This window comes from Amblyomma mixtum, chromosome 3, assembly GCF_055824585.1.
Source record: "Amblyomma mixtum isolate Tamu chromosome 3, ASM5582458v1, whole genome shotgun sequence".
NCBI lineage: Eukaryota > Metazoa > Arthropoda > Arachnida > Ixodida > Ixodidae > Amblyomma > Amblyomma mixtum.
Window position 1 is genome coordinate 174336280 of NC_143014.1, and position 20792 is coordinate 174357071.

Here is a 20792-nt window from a genome sequence, read left to right on the forward strand (position 1 = left end):
ATGGTGAGTGAAGACGCGAACCGTTCCTATAAAGAAGAAAAAAAAGAGCCGTATGAAACAAAAAGAGTAATTACGAAGGGGGCACCTGGGTTTTAACCGGGGACCTCTCGATCTGCAGTCGAATGCTCTACCACTGAGCTATACCCCCTTTTTTTTTCTTTATTGCCTGCTAATACAGTGACAGGTCACACAAATGAATACATACATATACACTGAATCAGCACGTCAGCATGCGATGCCGGTATTTCAAAATTTCTTCAGACACACCAAGTCATCAAGGATGGTAACCCACTCAGGGGGTTCATTTTGTGCACGATACACTTCTCTAATATATGAAACACTTTCGATTAGGTTACCGCGCGTAGATCGCACATTGGCATCTGCGTGCCGAAAAGCCATTCTCGTCCTCCACAAGCTGTGGAGGCCCAGGACCATGAACATATCAAAAGGTATCCCTTGATCGCTTTCAACTGGCAGAAATCGTATTCCATAGGGTGTTATGGGGAGATCTTTTTTTACAGTGCGCTGCAAAATATCCCAGTGGAAGACTGCGTCCCAGCATTCAATGAAGGCATGTTCAATTGTTTCCGGCTTTCTACACACTAAGCAATCGGTTGTCCAAGGCACGAATATTCCTTTCTGTTCCAGCCATACTTTAACAGGGAGTGTGTTTGTGTGCAACTGGAAGAAAAACGTTTTGGCCGCCGGTCTTAAAGGCATCCTTCTGACTCGCTTCAGTACATCTTTACCTGAGCCTCCAGAGTACACAGTCCTATACAATGGGGTGGGCAGCATGCTGTCAACTAAGTCCGCGTACAGTTGTTTCTTTGACACTGAGGACAAATGCTCCAAAGAAAAACGTGCACAAAGTATTCGAAAGGAAGCAACTACTTCTCGATAGTAGCCGGTCACTCTTGTACTGGCAACATTGGATGTGGAAACAACAAACTCAGGCAGTGTTTTTGCCAATCTCGCCTGGATGACTGTACGGAGAAAATCGTTACTTTCATCTCGCAGGAAGAAGAATCGCGATACGATCTGTCGTATAAACAAGTGTGAAAGCCCTAGTCCACCATCGCGAACTTTGCGAAAAAGGTTTGTACGGCTGGTCCGCTCCCAAGTGGAGTTCCAGATAAAGACGGCAAACACTCGGTGCATCTTTTGCACATTTATACAAGGCATGAACAACACTTGCATCATATACCACACTTTGGCAATCAACAAAACATTGCACGCTGCCGCACGCGCGAACACCGATAATCCGCGACCCTGCCATCCTTTTGTTTTTTCCTTCAACTCTTCTGTTTGTTCACTCCAGAAATGCGTCGAGTCCCTATAGTGCTGAAGGGGCACTCCGAGATACCGTGCGGGCACTGAAGTCCACTGTATACCCGCGAAATTGACGGGTGTCGTATTCCAGCTCCCATGCCATATTCCCACACTTTTTTCAAAGTTAATCTGGGCACCAGTATAGCAACAGAAATGTCTGGCAATGCGCACAGCCTCTAGCACGCTTTCTCTGTCCTCGCAGAAGACTGCAACGTCATCTGCATAAGCCAGCATTTTAACTTCAGAGGCGTGCAGTCTAAAACCACGTATGTTTGCATCAAGGATGACTGCCCTACAGAAAGGTTCGAGGTATATGGCAAAAAGGAGAGGAGACAAGGGACACCCTTGCCTCACAGAGGAGCGGACTAGCACCCTTGAACTAAGACACTTGTTGATGATAATCTGCATTGAACATTCTTCATAAGCCATTTTGACACCGTCTAAAATTATGCTCGCAACATTACAGTGCTGTAGTATACTGAAAAGCACCTGATGCGAGACCCGGTCAAAGGCCTTCGCTAGGTCAAGCTGTAACATGGCCACTCGACCCTCAAGGGCATCACAACATTCTAGTACACTTCTTGCGATGTGGGTGTTCGTTGAAATTGTGCGCTCTCTAATGCTGCACGTCTGATGTGGCCCTACTAGCTCTTTAATTACCACTTGTAATCGTCCAGCTAGTACTTTCATAAAAATTTTGTAGTCTGTATTGGTGAGAGATATCGGTCTATACCAGCCTGCAAGAAGGAGCTTTTCCGGATCATCGGTTTTTGGAATCAGCACTGTGTGTGATGTCCGAAATGAAGGAGGGACTTTTCTAAATTCATACGCTTCTGACAGAAGTTTATGCAAAATGCACGCCAATTCTTGACTGAAAGCTTTGTAAAAAGCTGCGCCTAGGCCGTCCGGCCCTGGCGATTTGCCCGACGGCAGCTTCTCTATCGCTGTTTTGATCTCGCTCACACTTATTGGCATTTCTAGGCTGTCCTTAACATCGTCATCCAGTCTTGGCATTCCGATCATGAAATCGCTGTCGAAGCCTGGCTCGAGGCGTGTGACATTGCCGAACACATCGCGATAATGGTCGATAAAAGCATTCTCGATCACCGCGGGATCTGACGTCACTTCATTTTCGAAACGTATCTGCTTGATCTCGTTTCTTGACGCCTGCCGTTTTTCATCGCTCATTGCGCGCTTGTTTGGCACCTCACCCATCCATAATCTTTCACTTCGGGTGCGTATGACTGCAGCCTTGTATCGCTCTTTATCGATAACTTCTAGTTCATGTCTCACTTGCTTCACGTTCTGAGCCAATTGATCGTGGTCAAAGTTTTGTACGTTTAAAAGAAATTCCAGTTCCCTTTGCAGCTCTTTTTGCTTCTGCAGTTCTTCGTGCTTCCGACTGCTTCCTCTTTCAATTGTAATGAGCTTAACTTGGCTCTTAAATTCTTCCCATGCAGCCCGAAAGTTTTCATGCTTCATTGTCAGCATCTCTGTTAATTTTCTTTAACTCTGCTTGAGAACAGTTCATCATCAAGAAGCTTTTCATTGAATTTCCACATGTCCCAGTTAAATCGTGTCGTCTTATTTTCCCGAGTGCGAAGCTCACCAAGCTATGATCTGTGAATGATAGTGGTGTGACACTGTAACTGTTACATAGGGGCATCAAGTCTAGTGAAATATACACTCTGTCCAACCTTGCTCGGCTCTCTCTCTCTGATTGTGTGTGCACTGCGGAAGCATACCGCCAGTGAAGACTAGGCCCACATCTTCTAGGTTGTGCTCCTCAATAAGTGAGCTCAAAAGGAGAGCACTTTTGTCACGAACATGTGCACCTCTGAATCGATCCTCCGCAAAACACACACAGTTAAAATCACCGAGAAATATGACAAAGCGATCACACTTTAAGTACTGTTCAATGTACTCAAAAAATACCATTCGGTCATTCACATTGTTAGGCGCACAAACGCATATGATCCGCCACAAGGATTCAGAAAAAGAAAAATCTACAATAAGCATGCGGCCAGTTTGGCAAACAGTCATACTCTCTTCAATAATGCCAGCACTCTTCCGTATCAGCAGTGCGCACCCGCCTGACATGCCATTAGCATGACATACACACACATTATAATGCGCGGTAAAAGGCATCACCATGCGATCGGTCTGCTCTTGAGTCTCGACCTTAGTTTCTTGTATCGCGATGACATCGAGTTCCTTCTCCATACAGAGGCGACTAAGTTGATACTGTCGCCTATGTGCTCCAAGGCCACGAACATTCAAGGTGGCAACTCTTAATGCTGTCTCTAGTCTCAGAGCCATTTATCTTATAGAGCACACGGATCGCACAGTACCTCTGGGTAACTACTGATATTAGCGCTTTGCAACAAGTAAGCAATTGGCAGCACAATTCCCACGCGTACCTTTACGGTGTACGCAGCGGCTACTTCTGAAAAGGCGCCCATCTTTTGACGACGCTGGCCTGGACGCCCCAGTAGGCGCCACGTCCTACGGAGGCGGTGTTGCCGCCGGCCGTCTGTCCGGCGGAATGTTCGGTTTCGGACGCAAGGGCGCCCGACGGCCCACCGGTGCTTTCGGCGGGGGTTCATCGTTGCTCTCGTTGCCAAGGTTCTCGTGCTGGTTGTTGGCTGCGTCCCGTGACCTTTTTGTCGCCGCGTTGCTTACACCCGATTCTGCGACGTCCATCAAGTCGCTTCCAGGTGCGTGTTTTGCTGCATCCACCTCGGTAGCGGCTGGTTCAGTGGCCAACTCCTTCACATTTTCGTCGCTTGGCTTTTCCTCTTGAGTTTTCAGCTGAGTAGGTTGCACTGTAGCCGCGTTCGGTAGGCCGGCGCTATGCTCAGACGGCATTCCGGCCGTGTCCGACGGCCGACTCTCCGTGCGGGAGGCCTCAGCGACGTCAGCCTTGTCCATGAAAAGGTCCGCCCCGTCTTCCCTGGGCGCCGGTACTGTTACCGACGCGTACGTCCTTTCACACTGCGCTTCGTCATGGCCGTAGCGACGACAAAGCGTACATTTCGGGACGCGGCAATCACGTCGAACATGACCGGTGTTGCGGCATTTCAAGCACAACGGTGCTCTTCCAGGTACTACAACCAAGGTCTGCTCACCGGCGATACGAAATTGGTGGGGCAGGTCTTCCACGGTGAGACCCGTCCGCAGAACCAAGGACACCACTCGCGTTGACGATGATTTTTCTTGCACGCCGTGAACACGCCATTTCTCCCGGCAAACGTCAATCACCTTTCCGTAAGGTGAGAGGGCTGTCCGTATGTCGTCGTCAGGCATGTTGTACAGCATCCAATGCAGCTTCAATTGCACCGCCTGGTTGGCTGGGTCGACCACAATACAGGGATCCTCCTTCACTTTCATGTTCTTGACGCTTGCGAGCCTCTTGACGCCTTCGTCGCTCTTGAAGGTGATTGCCCAAACGTGGCTCATCTGATACACCCCAAGGGCGATAACATCGGGCAGTAGGCCTAAGCCCGCCAGCGCATCGCGGAAGTGCTCCACGCGATACGGCCTGGCCCGCACATCAGCATGCAAAAACAACGTATTTAAAACACTACGGCCTGTCGGCAGTTGAGGCAGCAACACTTGATATTCCGGGTCTTCAGTATCAAAAATCCTGTTACCGCGGCCCTGCTGGGCCGCTGAAGCCGCTCCTACGGAGCCCTGCATCCTGCGTCTGTTCACGAGCGTGGCCGGAAGCAGAATCCTGAGCTATACCCCCGAGATGGTGAGTGAAGACGCGAACCGTTCCTATAAAAAAGAAAAAAAGAGCCGTATGAAAAAAATAGAGTAATTACGAAGGGGGCACCCGGGTTTGCACCGGGGACCTCTCGATCTGCAGTCGAATGCTCTACCACTGAGCTGTTTTTTTTTCTTTATTTCCGGTATTCACATATACATACAAAACAAACCGGAATCACCAACTAAGTTAAAAACGACCGCACACCTTGTGCGGACGTTCTTAAAAGTCCTTCATTGACAATAACGGTTCCCAACGTGACAGCCATTCTGGGACACATTCCTGCAACTTTTTCTCCTCCAAAAAGTTTCTGATACTTTCTCTAATATACAGTCGTGCAGGTCTTACATCAGGATCAGCGTGCCGTACCGCCATTCTGCATTTCCAAATACTATGCAGGCACATTAACATAATCAAGTCAAAAGGGGTTCCGTCATCACTTTCTATTGGTAAGTAACGAATTCCATAGGCGTCGAGTGGAAACTCTTTTCTGATGGTACGCTGGAGCACATCCCAGAGGAACACAGCATCCCAACACTGCAGGAACACATGCTCAATTGTTTCTTATTTTCTGCATATTATACAATGTGTACCCCATGGAACAAAAAAACCCCTTTCGACCATCCACGGTTTTACAGTGAGAGTTCCCGTATGGAGTTTAAAAAAGAAGGACTTTACACTAGCTGGGATTGACATTGCTTTCACGCGCTTTAAAACGTTCTTCCAAAGGCCTGCTCTGTAAAGAGACCGATATAACGGTACGGGCAGAAACACATCGCAGAGATCTTTATAAAGCTTTTTCCCATTGACTTCGCTCAGATATTCAAGTGAAAACCGTGTTGACAGAAACCTGCACGAAATCACGACTTCACGCAGAAAGCCATGGACGCCGCCAGGCAAACTCCCGACGGGCACAACCATATTAGGCAGTTGCATCCCCATGTGAAGTTGACAGATAGTACGTAAGAAAGGATGATTCACATCCCTGAAGAAAAAGAAGCGATTGACCACTTGTCTCAAAAACAAATGCGCCAAACCAAGTCCTCCATTCCGAACTCGCAAAAACAAATTAGTGCGGCTTGTTCTTTCCCAAGATGATGCCCAAATGAAAACGGCGAACACGCGATGAAATTTTTGTATGTTTACCCTTGAGCAATGCAAGACTTGGAGGGTGTACCAAATTTTGCTAACTAAAAAAATGTTACAAATTGTGGCTTTCGCAAACATCGACCAATTCCACCCATTCCACTTATTTGCTCTATCTCGAAGATTGTCCACTTCTCTCCTCCAGTACGATTCATTATCCTTGTAACAGTCGAGGGGCACACCCAAGTATTTGACTGGAGTTCTAACGAAGGTCATGTTGCCAAAAGTGGCTGGAGTCGCCGGCCAATCCCCGTGCCAGAATCCCAGGCACTTAGACCAGTTTACAGCGCTACCACTAACAGTACAAAACTTTTTTACACATTGGACAGCATGCGCGACACTATCAGTGTCGGCGGAGCTATACTCTCGAGACGGTGAGTGAAGACGCGAACCGTTCCTAAAAAGAAGAAAAAAAGAGCCGTATGAAACAAAAACAGTAATTACGAAGGGGGCACCCGGGTTTGAACCGGGGACCTCTCGATCTGCAGTCGAATGCTCTACCACTGAGCTATACCCCCAAGATGGTAAATGAAGACGCGAACCGTTCCTATAAACAAGAAAAAAAGAGCTGTATGAAACAAAAACAGTAATTACGAAGGGGGCACCCGGGTTTGAACCGGGGACCTCTCGACCTGCAGTCGAATGCCCTACCACTGAGCTATACCCCCGAGATGGTGAGTGAAGACGCGAACCGTTCCTATAAAGAAGAAAAAAGAGCCGTATGAACCAAAAGAGTAATTACGAAGGGGGCACCCGGGTTTGAACCGGGGACCTCTCGATCTGCAGTCGAATGCTCTACCACTGAGCTATTTTCTTTTCTTTATTGCCTGGCTTTGACATTACACAACAAAATGGCGGGACAGAATGAACACTTGGTGTTGATATAGTCAGCCTGCCAAGGGCTGGCTTTTCATTCATTCATTCATTCATTCATTCATTCATTCATTCATTCATTCATTCATTCATTCATTCATTCATTCATTCATTCATTCATTCATTCATTCATTCATTCATTCATTCATTCATTCATTTTATTTGTTTTTCACAACATGACGTACACATTGTGAAACGGGCCAAGAAGAAAAGCCGCTCCTTTACGGCTTGCAAAAAAAATATTGGTCCCCCCTGGCATTGACAGCAACGAAGCAACACAATCCAGAAACAAATGTCACTTTAAAATTCCTTTAGGGCCATCAAAGAGCCTCGCCAACAGCTTTGACCCTATCAACAAACCGGTGCACAGTTTCACGAAAATAAATTCGTGCTGGCCTCGCGTCGGAATCATAGTAATATCCTGCCATTCTCGCGCGCCAAATACTGTGGAGGCCCAATAACATTATCAGATCGAAAGGTACTCCTTCCTCGTTTTCAATGGGCAAATACTGTATTACATGGGGGTGAAGTGGACATTGTTTCTTTATAGTCCTTTGAAGTACGTCCCAAAAGTAAACCCCTTCCCAAAAATGCAGAAAAACGTGATCTATCGTTTCTGGTTGCTTGCAGATAAGGCAGTGATGACCCCACGGAAGAAATAAGCCCTTATCCTGTAAAAACATTTTGACTGATAACGTTCCAGTGTGCAACTTGAAAAAAAAAAATGTTTTAACCCCTGGCTCAACGTGCAATCTCTTTACCCTCTTTAACACATTCCTTCCAGGGCCTCCACTGTACAAGGCCCTATACATGGGTTCCGGCAAGACAACTTCACATAAATCCTTATACAATTTTTTCTTGTTCACTGTAGATAAATATTTGTTGGAAAACCTCGTTGAGAGAAATCGGACACTTGCGACAACTTCTCTGAAGTACCCAAAAATTCCGCCCGATAGGGTTTCGGTTGCAACAACAAAGTCAGGCAGCGCACGCCCCAGCCTTACTTGGCACACGGTGCGCAAAAACGGATCACTGACATCACGCAAAAACATAAATCTGTTAACAATCTGCCGCAAGAAAAGGTGTCCCAGACCCAATCCACCATCCTTCACTTTTCTAAACAAATTCGTCCGGCTGCACCTTTCCCATTGCGCAGCCCACACAAAAACAGTAAAAATTCGATGTAGCTTTTGTATGCTCATTCTTCCACAATGCAACACTTGCATCGCATACCACACCTTACTGATAAAGATAAGGTTGCACACGGTGGCTCTAGCGAAAATTGATAAGCCTGTTCCTTTCCATCTTTCCGCCTTCTCACGCACATCCTGGGTCTGCACTCTTCAATATGTTTCGCTATCGCGATAGCTTTCTAGCGGTACTCCAAGGTACTTAATTGGGGTCTTCACCCACGGTACGTTTGCAAAGTGGTCCATCGTCGTTTGCCATGCTCCGTGCCAGAGCCCCACTGACTTAGACCAGTTCACTCTGCTGCCAGAGGTTTTGCAGAATTCAGCGACACATTCAACGGCCTCTGTTACACCTTCTCGATTAGCGGAAAAAACCGCTAAATCATCCGCATATGCCAGCAGCTTCACCTCCGCAGCTTGCAGCCGAAAACCAGTTATTCTCTCGTTTTCGATGATGTCTAAACACAAAGTCTCGATGTAGATGGCAAACAGAAGAGGGCTGAGGGGGCAGCCTTGACGTACCGAACGCTGCACACGAATGGGGGCCCCCAGACTCTGGTTAACAATCAATCTCGGCGTACAGTTCCGATACGCCAAGGCGACTCCCTCCCGGATAACATACCCAACATTCACATAATCAAGTATGCACAGCAAAATTTTATGCGCGACACAGTCGAACGCCTTTTCGAGATCAAGCTGCAAGATGGCAACGCGACTATTTGTAAAATCACAGCACTCGAGCACACATCTTGCCTTGTGTATGTTAGAAAGAATAGACCGGCCTTTTATCCCACACGTTTGGTGGGGGCCAACAATTTCCTGGATTACACACTGTAACCTTTGCGCCAACACCTTCATATAAATTTTATAATCGACATTTGTGAGAGCAATTGGCCTGTACCCTGTTACGTGTCGTAGCTTGTCAGCTTCATCCGTTTTCGGAATTAGGACAGTATGTGATTTACCATAAGACGGAGGCAATTCACGTACGTCGTAAGCTTCATTAAAGACCGTCTTCAACACTGGCGCGATTCTGCTCTTAAATGATTTGTAAAACGCCGCGCTTAACCCGTCTGGTCCCGTCGATCTCCCAGAATTTAAATTGTCTATTGCCATTTCTACCTCTGATTCGGTTATTGCCAGCTCTAAAACGTCTTTCTGCTCGTCGCTGAGTCGCGGCAGTGCCCCAAGAAACCTGTTCTTAAACGTATTCATGTCTGCATCCTGTAATGCGAAAAGCGCCTGATAGTATTCAAAAAACGCACGCTGTATATGTTCGTTTTCGTCTGATAAGATGCCACCCCATTGTATGCTATCAATGTGATTTCGCCGAGCATGAGCCTTTTCAATTCCCAACGCTCGTTTCGACGGCGTCTCCCCTGCTGCTATATCTTCCGCTCTGGCCCGCACCAACGCTCCACCTCTTCTATTGGTTGAATTTTCTGTTTTATTTTCCTAATGTCATCGATCCATTTACAAGGCGCTTCACTTTTCTTTTCTAGAAGTTTTGCAAGCATACATCTTAGATTGCGTTCGTTTAGATTCTCTTCGTACGCAGTGGCACTAGATCGTTCAACTGCTTTAATTTTAACCTGTTATTTGCACAGTTCCCACTGTTGCCATATTTTCATTTCACTACTAGGCTCTATTTTGCTGATTTCTTCAATTACTGCACAGCTAAATTCATCGTCCTTAATTAGCTTGTTATTTATTTTCCACATATCCCAACTAAAATGACTGCCCCGTTTTTTCAATCCTATCCCGCATACTACTAAACAGTGGTCCGAAAAAGCCACCGGCACTACATGGTAACTGTTGCATTTTGGAATCACATCCAGCGATACATAAATGCGGTCAAGCCGAGCATGGCTTGTCCTCTGAACGTGTGTGTACTTCACGCCGCACGCGCCTTGCAAACACTCTGCCACATCCTCAAGGTTCCATTTATCTATGATTTGCGACAGTATCTTCGTACTTGCGTCCCTGAACACCCCTGCACTGGTCTTATCACAGCCACTTACGACGCAGTTGAAGTCGCCCATGATGATAAGCTGTTTCTCGGAACAAAGACGCTGTTCAACACTTTGAAAAAACGCAGCCCTTTCGTCCGTAACATTTGGTGCGTACACACAGACAATTCGCCACTCAATGTTGTTCAATGTAAAATCGATAGCGACACAACGACCTGACGGACACGAGAAATGAGCTTGCACGACAAGACCCGGCAACTTCTTTACAAAAAGGACGCTGCCAGCAGATGTACCTATCGCATGACTCACTACAGCGCAGAATCTAGACGTGAAACGTCGTACCATGCTCCCGGTCTCTTCCTCCCCTTCTACTTTTGTCTCCTGCACGGCCAGTAAGTCAATATCGTGCTCTGTTAAAAGCCGGTAAACTTGGCTTTGCTTTTTCTTTCCTGCCAAGCCCCTAACATTGAGTGTGGCTACTTTCAACGGGGTTACAGAAGCCATTGTCGCAAATAGTGAAGAGGCCAAGAGCATGGTGCTTACCCCACACGTGTAGCACATGGCTAGACGCCGTCGTTGCCACCGGAACCATCCGGTGCAGGCCCCTGACCTTGCCGCGGGGCTGCCTTATCGCCGCCACGCTTGTCCGCCACAACGTTGGGTTTCGGTCTGAAAGATGACCGTCGGGATTGAGCAGTTTTTGCTGGCGGCTCCTCACCACTGAGAGCCGCCGCCTTGTCCCCTTCGTTGTCGGTCAGGCCATGAGGGCGCTTGGCTGGGGCGGTGCCGCTCGCTGAACGGGTGCAGCTCTGGTCCTGCTGTTCCTCGCTGATCATTGGCTCGGCGTCCTTAGTTGCCAAGACGTCCTCCCCGTCTGCCGACGTGACTGAGCTATACCCCCGAGACGGTGAGTGAAGACGCGAACCGTTCCTATAAAGAAGAAAAAAAGAGCCGTATGAAACAAAAACAGTAAATACGAAGGGGGCACCCGGGTTTGAACCGGGGACCTCTCGATCTGCAGTCGAATGCTCTACCACTGAGCTATACCCCCGAGACGGTGAGTGAAGACGCGAACCGTTCCTATAAAGAAGAAAAAAGAGCCGTATGAAACAAAAACAGTAAATACGAAGGGGGCACCCGGGTTTGAACCGGGGACCTCTCGATCTGCAGTCGAATGCTCTACCACTGAGCTATACCCCCGAGACGGTGAGTGAAGACGCGAACCGTTCCTATAAAGAAGAAAAAAGAGCCGTATGAAACAAAAACAGTAAATACGAAGGGGGCACCCGGGTTTGAACCGGGGACCTCTCGATCTGCAGTCGAATGCTCTACCACTGAGCTATACCCCCCCCCCCCCCCTTTTTTTTTTTTCTTTATTTCCGGTATTCACATATACGTACAAAACAAACCGCAATCACCCACTAAGTTAAAAAACGACCGCATACCTTGTGCGGACGTACTTAAAAGTCCTTCATCGACAATAACGGTTCCAAACGTGACAGCCATTCTGGGACACATTCCTGCAACTTTTGCTCCTCAAAAAAGTTTCTGATGCTTTCTCTAAAATACAGTCGTGCAGGTCTTACATCAGGATCAGCGTGCCGAACCGCCATTCTGCATTTCCAAATACTATGCAGGCACATTAACATAATCAAGTCAAAAGGGGTTCCGTCATCACTTTCTATTGGTAAGTAACGAATTCCATAGGCGTCAAGTGGAAACTCTTTTTTGATGGTACGCTGGAGCACATCCCAGAGGAACACAGCATCCCAACACTGCAGGAACACATGCTCAATTGTTTCTTCTTTTCTGCATATTATACAATGTGTACCCCACGGAACAAAAAAACCCCTTTCGACCATCCACGGTTTTACAGTGAGAGTTCCCGTATGGAGTTTAAAAAAGAAAGACTTTACACCAGCTGGGATTGACATTGCTTTCACGCGCTTTAAAACGTTCTTCCCAAGGCCTGCTCTGTAGAGAGACCGATATAGCGCTACGGGCAGAACCACATCGCAGAGATCTTTATAGAGCTTTTTCCCATTGACTTCGCTCAGATATTCAAGTGAAAAACGTGTTGACAGAAACCTGCACGAAATCACGACTTCACGCAGAAAGCCATGGACGCCGCCAGGCAAACTCCCGACGGGCACAACCATATTAGGCAGCTGCATCCCCAAGCGAAGTTGACAGATAGTACGTAAGAAAGGATGGTTCACATCCCTGAAGAAAAAGAAGCGATTGACCACTTGTCTCAAAAAAAAATGCGCCAAACCAAGTCCTCCATTCCGAACTCGCAAAAACAAATTAGTGCGGCTTGTTCTCTCCCAAGATGATGCCCAAATGAAAACGGCGAACACGCTATGAAATTTTTGTATGTTTACCCTTGAGCAATGCAAGACTTGGAGGGTGTACCAAATTTTGCTAACTAAAAAAATGTTACAAATTGTGGCTTTCGCAAACATCGACCAATTCCACCCATTCCACTTATTTGCTCTATCTCGAAGATTGTCCACTTCTCTCCTCCAGTACGATTCATTATCCTTGTAACAGTCGAGGGGCACACCAAAGTATTTGACTGGAGTTCTAACGAAGGTCATGTTGCCAAAAGTGGCTGGAGTCGCCGGCCAATCCCCGTGCCAGAATCCCAGGCACTTAGACCAGTTTACAGCGCTACCACTAACAGTACAAAACCTTTTTACACATTGGACAGCATGCGCGACACTCTCAGTGTCAGCGCAGAACATCGCTACATCATCTGCGTAAGCCAAGAGACGGACTTCCGCTTCCTGCAGTTTGAAACCACGTACACAATCACTCTTTATGACACTTAAACAAAGGGGTTCAATGTACAAGCAAAACAACAGCGGCGAGAGGGGGCAACCTTGGCGCACCGAGCGCTGGACTTGGATGCGCTCTCCCACCACCTTGTTGATAATTAGCCGCGTTGAGCAATCCCGGTACGCCATGGAAACCCCGTCTCTTATAATTCTACCGACATTTACATAATCTAAAACACTCAACAGAACATCATGAGGCACCCTATCAAACGCTTTCTCCAAATCTATTTGGAGCATTGCTACATGCGTACCCATTGCGTCGCAACACTCGAGTATACTTCGCGCTATGTGTATATTCGTTGAAATTGTCCGGCCTTTAATTCCGCATGTTTGATGCGGCCCCACTAACTCGTGAATAACTGCCTGCAGCCTCTTAGCCAATACCTTCATCATTATCTTGTAGACACAATTCGTGAGGCAAATGGGTCGGTAAGACGTCACTCTGCGCAGTACAACTGGGTCTTCTGACTTCGGTATGAGGACCGTGTGGGAAGACGAGAAAGAAGGGAGTAGTACATTTCTATCGAATGCCTCGTTGTACACGTCCGCCAACACTGGAGAAAGAGCACCTTTTAAACATTTGTAAAAGGCTGAAGTCAGACCATCTGGTCCTGGAGATTTCCCCGGATGCATGCTTTCGATAGCGCTTCGCACTTCTTCGGCTGAAATAGGTGCCTCTATTATATCTCTCGTTGTGTCCTCTAACCTTGGCATCAATGACAGGAAATCGTTGTTGAAACGATCTATGTCGACTGAAAAATTGGCAAAAAAAGCGCGGTAGTGCTCGTAGAAGGCGCGTTCGATGTCTTCCGCCGTATCGCTAACTTTTCCATTATGTTCAATTTCCGTTATCTGGTTGCGCCGTGCATGCCACTTCTCTGAGCTCAGCGCTCTCTTTGAAGGTGCTTCTCCCGCTATCAGCCTATCAGCCCTTGCTCTGACCAGAGCACCACGGTATCTTTCGACGTCAAACTGCTCTAGTTTGTGCTTTAGCGCTCGAATATCGTCCATGAAAAAGCCGGGCATTCGACACTCTTCACTTATCAATTTTTCCAGGTTCCTGCGCATCACTTTCTCTTCCTCTCGCTTTTCTCTGCATATAGCGCTCGATCGCTCTAATGCTTTCATCTTGACTGCCTGCTTGAAGATCTCCCATTTTTCGCTCTTTGTCTTGTTATTCATCGCATTCATTTCTTGAAATTCATTAGTTATAGCCGCCATGAACTGTTCGTCGTTGAGTATCTTTGAATTTAATTTCCACAACTGCCACTCGAAACTGTTTTTTCTTTCTTTTGCACTACCTATTATAAAACTGACTAAGCAATGATCACTAAATGAAACAGCACTCACTTGATATTGCCTGCAAAGTGATATTACATCAAGGCTCACGTAAGCTCTATCTAGCCGAGCGTGACTGGATGCCTGAAAATGGGTATACTGTGCAGCTCTCCCACCGCCAAGACATTCGGCCACATCTTCCAAATTGCAGTCTCTTATTATCTCGCTTAGCAGAGTGGTGCTAGCGTCTTTGTATGGGCGGGTGCTAGTTTTATCATGGGCTGAAAGGACGCAGTTAAAATCACCAATAACAATGAGGAGCCTGTCACAGCGAATATATTGTTTCAGCTGCTCAAAAAATTGACGTCTTTCCTCGGCCACAGTTGGCGCGTACAAACAAATGACACGCCACTTTGAAGAAAACAATGAAACATCGCATATAATAAGGCGACCTGACGGGAAAGTTATTACAGATTCAATTTTTGGACCAAGGCTCTCTCGCACAAATAGCACACACCCAGAAGAAGTACCCACGGCATGGCTCACAACAGCGCAGTATCGCGCTAGGAATCGGTGCACCATGCCTTCCGTTTCCACATCGCCCTCAACCTTTGTCTCCTGCACTGCTAAAAAGTCCAAGTCAAAGTCGCTTAACAATCGGTACAATTGACTCTGTTTCCTCCTAGAGGCAAGCCCACGAACGTTTAGAGTCGCGACAGGAATTGACTTATCCATTACGATTTTTTTTTTCCAAGGCGGAGTAAATACCGGAGGCATGGCGCTTACCTCACAACTGGGCTGTGTTGCTGAGTGCCTTGGCACAAAGAATCCCTCAAGGCGGCAAAGGCGGTGTCTCCGCCTTCTTCCGCTCCACCGAAGTATTCGGGCGAGGACGATAGGGAGGGCGCCGCACAGGAGTCGTCTTGGCTGGTGGTTCATCCGTCCCGTCTGCACCAGGACCAGACACCTTTTCCACTGCATCGTGAGCTCGTTTTCCACTTGAGTTGGCACTGTCCGTATCGGTCCCCTGCATTGGCTCCGGTTCGCTGTGAGTCACAGCGGGTACGTTGAGAAGGCTGCTGTCAGCACTGCTGGTCTGCGCTCCCTCACCCCCATCATCTGGGCAATCTTGTCGAAGCTCGGCGACGGGTTCGTCTGCGACGACAGCGTGCTTATCTTTTCCGGTGTCCGATGAGCCTTTCTCGGTGGCCGAACTGAGGCTCGCCCTTGCTGCTTCTTCCGAGTCTGCCTCGTCCATGAGGTGATCTGAAGAATCAATTGCATCTACTGGTCCCGCGACGCTGGCGTACGTCTTGGGGCACTGGTCGTCCTCGTGGCCGAAGCGGCGACAACGCCTGCATCGCGGCACCTGGCAATCTCGACGTATGTGCCCAGTGCTCTTACAGCGCAAACAAAGCGGAGCGCGGCCTGGCACAACGGCAAGGGTCAACTCTCCGGCTATCTTCAGCTGGTGGGGAATGTCGTCTATCTTGACTCCCGCGTGCAATTTTAGTGCCACTGTGCGTGTCGTCGAACCTTTCTCCGTAACGCCTAGGGCACGCCACTTTTCTCGCGTCACCTCCGTCACCTTCCCATAGGGCGCCAATGCCACAAGAACATCTTCATCTGTAACTCCGTGCAACAGCCAATGCAGCTTCAAGCGAACCTCCCGGTTTTTTGGGTCGATAAGCAAACAACGACAATTTTTTACCTTGACATCGGAGGCGGAAAGTAGCTTCTGGGCAGCATCGGCGCTTGTCAGCGTCACCGCCCACACGTGGTTCATCTGGTACGCCCCCAACGCTAAAACGTCGGGGAGCGCACCGAGCTCGGCCAAAGTGTCCCGGTAATCTTCGACACGGTACGGACGGGCCCTTGGATCACCGTGCATAAAAACGGTGTTGGCGACGATGCGACCGGTAGGCAGATTTGGCAGAATAACTTGATAATCATCAGCACCAGAAGCAAAAAACCTGTTACCGCGGCTGGCTTGCGCCGCAAAAACCGCTCCGTGGGAGCTATCCATCCCGCGACCGCTCCGCTCGAAAGCCGGAAGTGGAATGAGCTATACCCCCGAGATGGTGAGTGAAGACGCGAACCGTTCCTATAAAGAAGAAAAAAAGAGCCGTATGAAACAAAAACAGTAAATACGAAGGGGGCACCCGGGTTTGAACCGGGGACCTCTCGATCTGCAGTCGAATGCTCTACCACTGAGCTATACCCCCGAGACGGTGAGTGAAGACGCGAACCGTTCCTATAAAGAAGAAAAAAGAGCCGTATGAAACAAAAACAGTAAATACGAAGGGGGCACCCGGGTTTGAACCGGGGACCTCTCGCTCTGCAGTCGAATGCTCTACTTTTTTTTTTTCTTTATTGCCTGGCTTTGACACAAAAACTGGACAACACAAACAATCAACAAAAGACAATAACTATGTACACACGACTTGTGGTCAGCCAGCATAAATCTGGCTTCGTCCAATTAAAACTCACGCAACGTACAGAGCGGCTCTAGACTTGAGAGCCACTCCGGAGGCTCCGCAGCGGCTTTCTGAATGGCCAGAAACATCTCCATACTTTCGCGAAAGTAAATTCTGGCAGGTCTTGCGTCACTGTCACAATGCCAGCCTGCCATTCTGGAGCGCCATATACAGTGGAGGCCTGTCAGCATTATTAAATCGAAAGGCACCCCATCCTCATTTTCAACACATAAGAACAGGATGCCATACGGGTCTAGTGGAAATTCTTTCTTTAATGTTCGCTGCAATACATCCCAAAAATAAACCCCTTCCCAACAGTGTAAAAATACATGGTCTATTGTTTCCGGCTTTCTGCAAATTAAACAGTGAGATCCCCAGGGTAAAAACAATTCCTTTCCCTCTAAAAATTTTTTAACGGGTAAGGTCCCGGTGTGCAACTTAAAAAAGAAGGTTTTTGTTCCAGGCGGCACCTGCATTTCTTTAACTCTCTTTAAAACATCCTTGCCTGGGCCTCCACTGTACAAGGCCCTGTACAAGGGCTCGGGGAAAACTACATCGCACAAAGCACGGTACAGTTTCTTTCGTTTCACACTGGACAGAAAGTCATTGGAAAATCGCGCGGAAAGAAACCTTACACTGGCTACGACTTCCCGGTAAAAACCGGTGACCCTACTATACACCTCAGCAGTTCCGACTATGTACTCTGGAAGTAGATGCCGCAGCCTAACTTGGCATACGGTACGCAAAAAAGGGTCTCTTCTGTCCCTAAAAAACAAAAAACGATTGACCAGCTGTCGCAAAAACAAATGGCCCAATCCCAAGCCGCCGTGTTGTACCCGTCGGAACAGGTTGGTCCGGCTGCAGCGCTCCCATTCAGACGACCAGATAAAGACGGCGAAAATTCGGTGTAGCTTTTGAATACTTAACCGTGAGCAGTGCAACACCTGCATTACGTACCAGAGCCTGCTGATAAAGAACAGGTTGCAAACAGTGGCTCTGGCGAAAATCGACAAGGTCGTTCCTTTCCACTTATCAGCTCTCTCCCGTGTCTCTTTGACCTGTCCTGTCCAATAATGTTCACTGTCACGGTAAGCATCGAGCGGAACGCCCAAGTACTTATCTGGTGTTGTCGTCCACGGCACACTAGCAAACCTTTCAGGCGTAGATGCCCACCTTCCATGCCAAAGCCCGAGGCACTTCGACCAGTTAACCCCGCTGCCTGTAGCTTGGCTGAAATCGCGTACACATTGAACAGCCTCTCTTATGCCTCCCTCGTCAACGGCAAACACAGCAATGTCATCAGCGTACGCCAAGAGCTTCACTTCGGCTGCTTGTAATCTGAATCCGGTAATACTCCTGTTTTTCAGTATCTTTAAACAAAGGGTCTCCACAGAAATACAAAATAAAAGGGGGCTGAGGGGACAGCCCTGGCGCACCGAACGCTGCACGCTAATGGGGGCCCCCAGACTCTTGCTAACGATCAATCTCGTCGTGCAGTTCCGGTATGCCAGGGCCACACCCTCGCGAATAACAGAACCAACGTTAACATGGCCTAATACTGCAAACAAAAGTTCATGGGCAACGCAGTCAAAAGCCTTTTCTAAATCTATCTGGAGTATAGCTACCTGATCATTAGTGTCATCACAGCATTCTAATACACTGCGCGCAACGTGGATATTTGTAAAAATGGACCGCCCTTTAATCCCGCAGGTCTGATGCGGACCAACTAATAAATGGATCACGGTCTGCAACCTTCGTGCCAAAACCTTCATGTAAATTTTGTACTCGACGTTAGTGAGTGCTATGGGTCGATATGCTGCTACCAGTCGTAATCTGTCTGTGTCGTCCGTTTTCGGAATCAGCACAGTATGGGAAGAGCCATAGGACGGAGGCAGTGATTTTAGTTTAAAGGCTTCATTAAAGATGACTGTCAAGACCGGGGAAATTACATGCTTAAATTCTTTGTAGAATGCCGCGCTGAACCCGTCCGGTCCAGGCGACTTACCAGGGTTTAAGCTGTCTATTGCTTGCTCAACTTCCAATTGAGTTATCGCCTGCTCTAATCTGTCTTTAGTTTCGTCGTCCAGGCGCGGCATCTCGGCCAGAAACGCCTCCTTAAAAGTGACAACGTCTACCGGATGCAATGCGAAGAGCGCCTGGTAATGCTCGAAAAAAGCTGCTTTGATATGATCGATGTCCGTTTTAGAAACACCTCTCCATTCTATTTCGTTTATGTGGTTTCTTTCGGCACGGGCTTTTTCTAAACCAAGCGCTCGTTTCGTTGGCGCTTCCCCTGCGGCCATGTCTTCTGCCCTTGCCCTCACCAGCGCTCCCCGATAACGTTCTTCTTCGATAAGCTGTAACTTTTGTTTGGTTTTCCTTATGTCTTCTATCCATTTACCAGGCGCTCGGCATTCCTGTTTTATCATCTTCTGAAGCAGTGCCTTTAGCTCCATTTCCTCTTTTTTTGCTTCATGACGTATACAGGTGGCTCTATCTATTGCTTTGAATTCTAAAGTTTCTTTAGTGAGCTCCCACTGCTGCCAAATACTCATGTTACTACTTGGTTCTATTTTTGCTATTTCTTCCCTTAAAGCTCGGTTATAAAATTCGTCCTGGAGTAGCTTCTCATTTAACTTCCACATTTCCCATGAAAAACCATTCCCCTTCTTAATGAATCCTATGCAGCATTGAACCAAACAGTGGTCAGAAAATGAAACCGGCAGAACTACATAACTATTGCATTTAGGGACCGTTTCCGCGGATGCATAAATTCGGTCTAGCCGTGCGTGACTTGTGCCCTCGAATCGTGTGTACCTTACAGCACGCGTTCCTTCAAGACACTCTGCTACATCCTCGAGGTTGCAGTTCACAATCATTCGTAACAACACTTCGGTGCTTTTATCCCTGAAACCTCGGACGCTTGTCTTGTCGCGCGCACTAAGAACACAGTTGTAATCGCCCACAACAATGAGCTGCCTGTCCGTGCGAAGCCGTTCTTCGACGCTTTCAAAAAACGCGGCTCGGCCATCAACCACATTAGGTGCATACAGACAAACAATGCGCCAGTCGATGTTACAGAGCGAAAAATCGATGGACACGTATCGACCCGACAGGCACGAATGATGACCGTGTACTTCTATCCCCGGCAACTTCTTAACAAAAAGAATACAACCAGCCGATGTGCCTACAGCATGGCTAACGACGGCAAAATACCTAGACGTGAAACGTCGCACCATGCTCCCGGTCTCCTCCTCCCCGTCGACTTTGGTCTCCTGCACTGCCAGTATATCGATATGTTGCTCCGTTACAAGTCGGTACAGCTGGCTTTGTTTTCTTTTACCTGCCAGGCCTCTAACGTTTAGGGTGGCGACTTTAAACGGAGTTGCAGAAGCCATTTTAACTTAGGAAGAGGAGACCGAAAGCATGGTGCTTACCTCTCGCGTCCAGCATGTCGCTAGACGATGCCGTCGCCGCCGGTGTCACCCGGCGCGAGCACGTGCTCCTGGTCAGGCGGCGCCTTGTCGCCGCCACGCTTGTCAGTCAGGACCTTTGGGCGCGGCCGCAGGCTGGGCCGTCGCGCTTGCGGCGTCTTTGCCGGCGGTTCCTCCACGCTGGGCTCTGCTGCCTTCTCCCCGTTGGCCTTGGTCTCGGCGTGCGAACGCTTCGCAGGTGTAGTCACGCCGACGTTCACGCGGGAGTCGGCCTTGTCGTCGTGGCTCTCGCTGGCCGCCTTGCGTTCCACGTCCACGTGCACGGGCGGACTCGCTCCATCGTTGGGCGTTTCCACTGGCGTCGAAGGGGAGTCAGCAGCTGGCGACCCGCTCTCCTGTGCGACAGCCGTGTCGGTGTTGCTACTTGCAACAGCTGGCTGAACCGCCACCCCGTCCGTTTTGCCCGCGTCGTCGATACCGCTCGCT

At 48.3% G+C, this 20792-nt stretch overlaps 3 protein-coding genes and 8 non-coding genes across 11 annotated transcripts; all 11 read right to left on the reverse strand.

Moving 5' to 3' along the window:
- Nucleotides 1–76: 76 nt before the first annotated feature.
- Nucleotides 77–148, reverse strand: TRNAC-GCA (transfer RNA cysteine (anticodon GCA)). The gene has a single exon. It is a non-coding gene; the product is annotated as a tRNA-Cys (tRNA).
- A 37-nt stretch (nucleotides 149–185) lies between these two features.
- LOC149352760 (uncharacterized) lies at nucleotides 186–1758 on the reverse strand. Its single transcript, XM_089577244.1, has one exon. The coding sequence runs from the start codon at nucleotides 1756–1758 to the stop codon at nucleotides 247–249; it is 1512 nt and encodes a 503-aa protein (XP_089433370.1). The 3' UTR covers nucleotides 186–246.
- A 2076-nt stretch (nucleotides 1759–3834) lies between these two features.
- On the reverse strand, nucleotides 3835–5028 carry LOC149352761 (uncharacterized). The gene has a single exon (XM_089575722.1). It carries the CDS (start codon nucleotides 5026–5028, stop codon nucleotides 3835–3837), a length of 1194 nt encoding a protein of 397 aa, XP_089431848.1.
- A 1662-nt stretch (nucleotides 5029–6690) lies between these two features.
- TRNAC-GCA (transfer RNA cysteine (anticodon GCA)) lies at nucleotides 6691–6762 on the reverse strand. Its single transcript has one exon. It is a non-coding gene; the product is annotated as a tRNA-Cys (tRNA).
- A 78-nt stretch (nucleotides 6763–6840) lies between these two features.
- On the reverse strand, nucleotides 6841–6912 carry TRNAC-GCA (transfer RNA cysteine (anticodon GCA)). The gene has a single exon. It is a non-coding gene; the product is annotated as a tRNA-Cys (tRNA).
- A 73-nt stretch (nucleotides 6913–6985) lies between these two features.
- On the reverse strand, nucleotides 6986–7063 carry TRNAC-GCA (transfer RNA cysteine (anticodon GCA)). Its single transcript has one exon. It is a non-coding gene; the product is annotated as a tRNA-Cys (tRNA).
- A 4193-nt stretch (nucleotides 7064–11256) lies between these two features.
- On the reverse strand, nucleotides 11257–11328 carry TRNAC-GCA (transfer RNA cysteine (anticodon GCA)). The gene has a single exon. It is a non-coding gene; the product is annotated as a tRNA-Cys (tRNA).
- A 77-nt stretch (nucleotides 11329–11405) lies between these two features.
- TRNAC-GCA (transfer RNA cysteine (anticodon GCA)) lies at nucleotides 11406–11477 on the reverse strand. The gene has a single exon. It is a non-coding gene; the product is annotated as a tRNA-Cys (tRNA).
- A 77-nt stretch (nucleotides 11478–11554) lies between these two features.
- TRNAC-GCA (transfer RNA cysteine (anticodon GCA)) lies at nucleotides 11555–11626 on the reverse strand. Its single transcript has one exon. It is a non-coding gene; the product is annotated as a tRNA-Cys (tRNA).
- Nucleotides 11627–15227: 3601 nt separating this feature from the next.
- Nucleotides 15228–16452, reverse strand: LOC149352768 (uncharacterized). The gene has a single exon (XM_089577245.1). It carries the CDS (start codon nucleotides 16419–16421, stop codon nucleotides 15228–15230), a length of 1194 nt encoding a protein of 397 aa, XP_089433371.1. The 5' UTR covers nucleotides 16422–16452.
- Nucleotides 16453–16548: 96 nt separating this feature from the next.
- Nucleotides 16549–16620, reverse strand: TRNAC-GCA (transfer RNA cysteine (anticodon GCA)). The gene has a single exon. It is a non-coding gene; the product is annotated as a tRNA-Cys (tRNA).
- Between the last annotated feature and the right edge of the window lie 4172 nt (nucleotides 16621–20792).

Excerpts from the sequence above, each read along its gene's own strand:
- LOC149352760 (XM_089577244.1), bottom strand. The coding sequence starts at position 1,758 with ATGGCTTATGAAGAATGTTCAATGCAGATTATCATCAACAAGTGTCTT.
- LOC149352761 (XM_089575722.1), bottom strand. The coding sequence starts at position 5,028 with ATGCAGGGCTCCGTAGGAGCGGCTTCAGCGGCCCAGCAGGGCCGCGGT.
- LOC149352768 (XM_089577245.1), bottom strand. The coding sequence starts at position 16,421 with ATGGATAGCTCCCACGGAGCGGTTTTTGCGGCGCAAGCCAGCCGCGGT.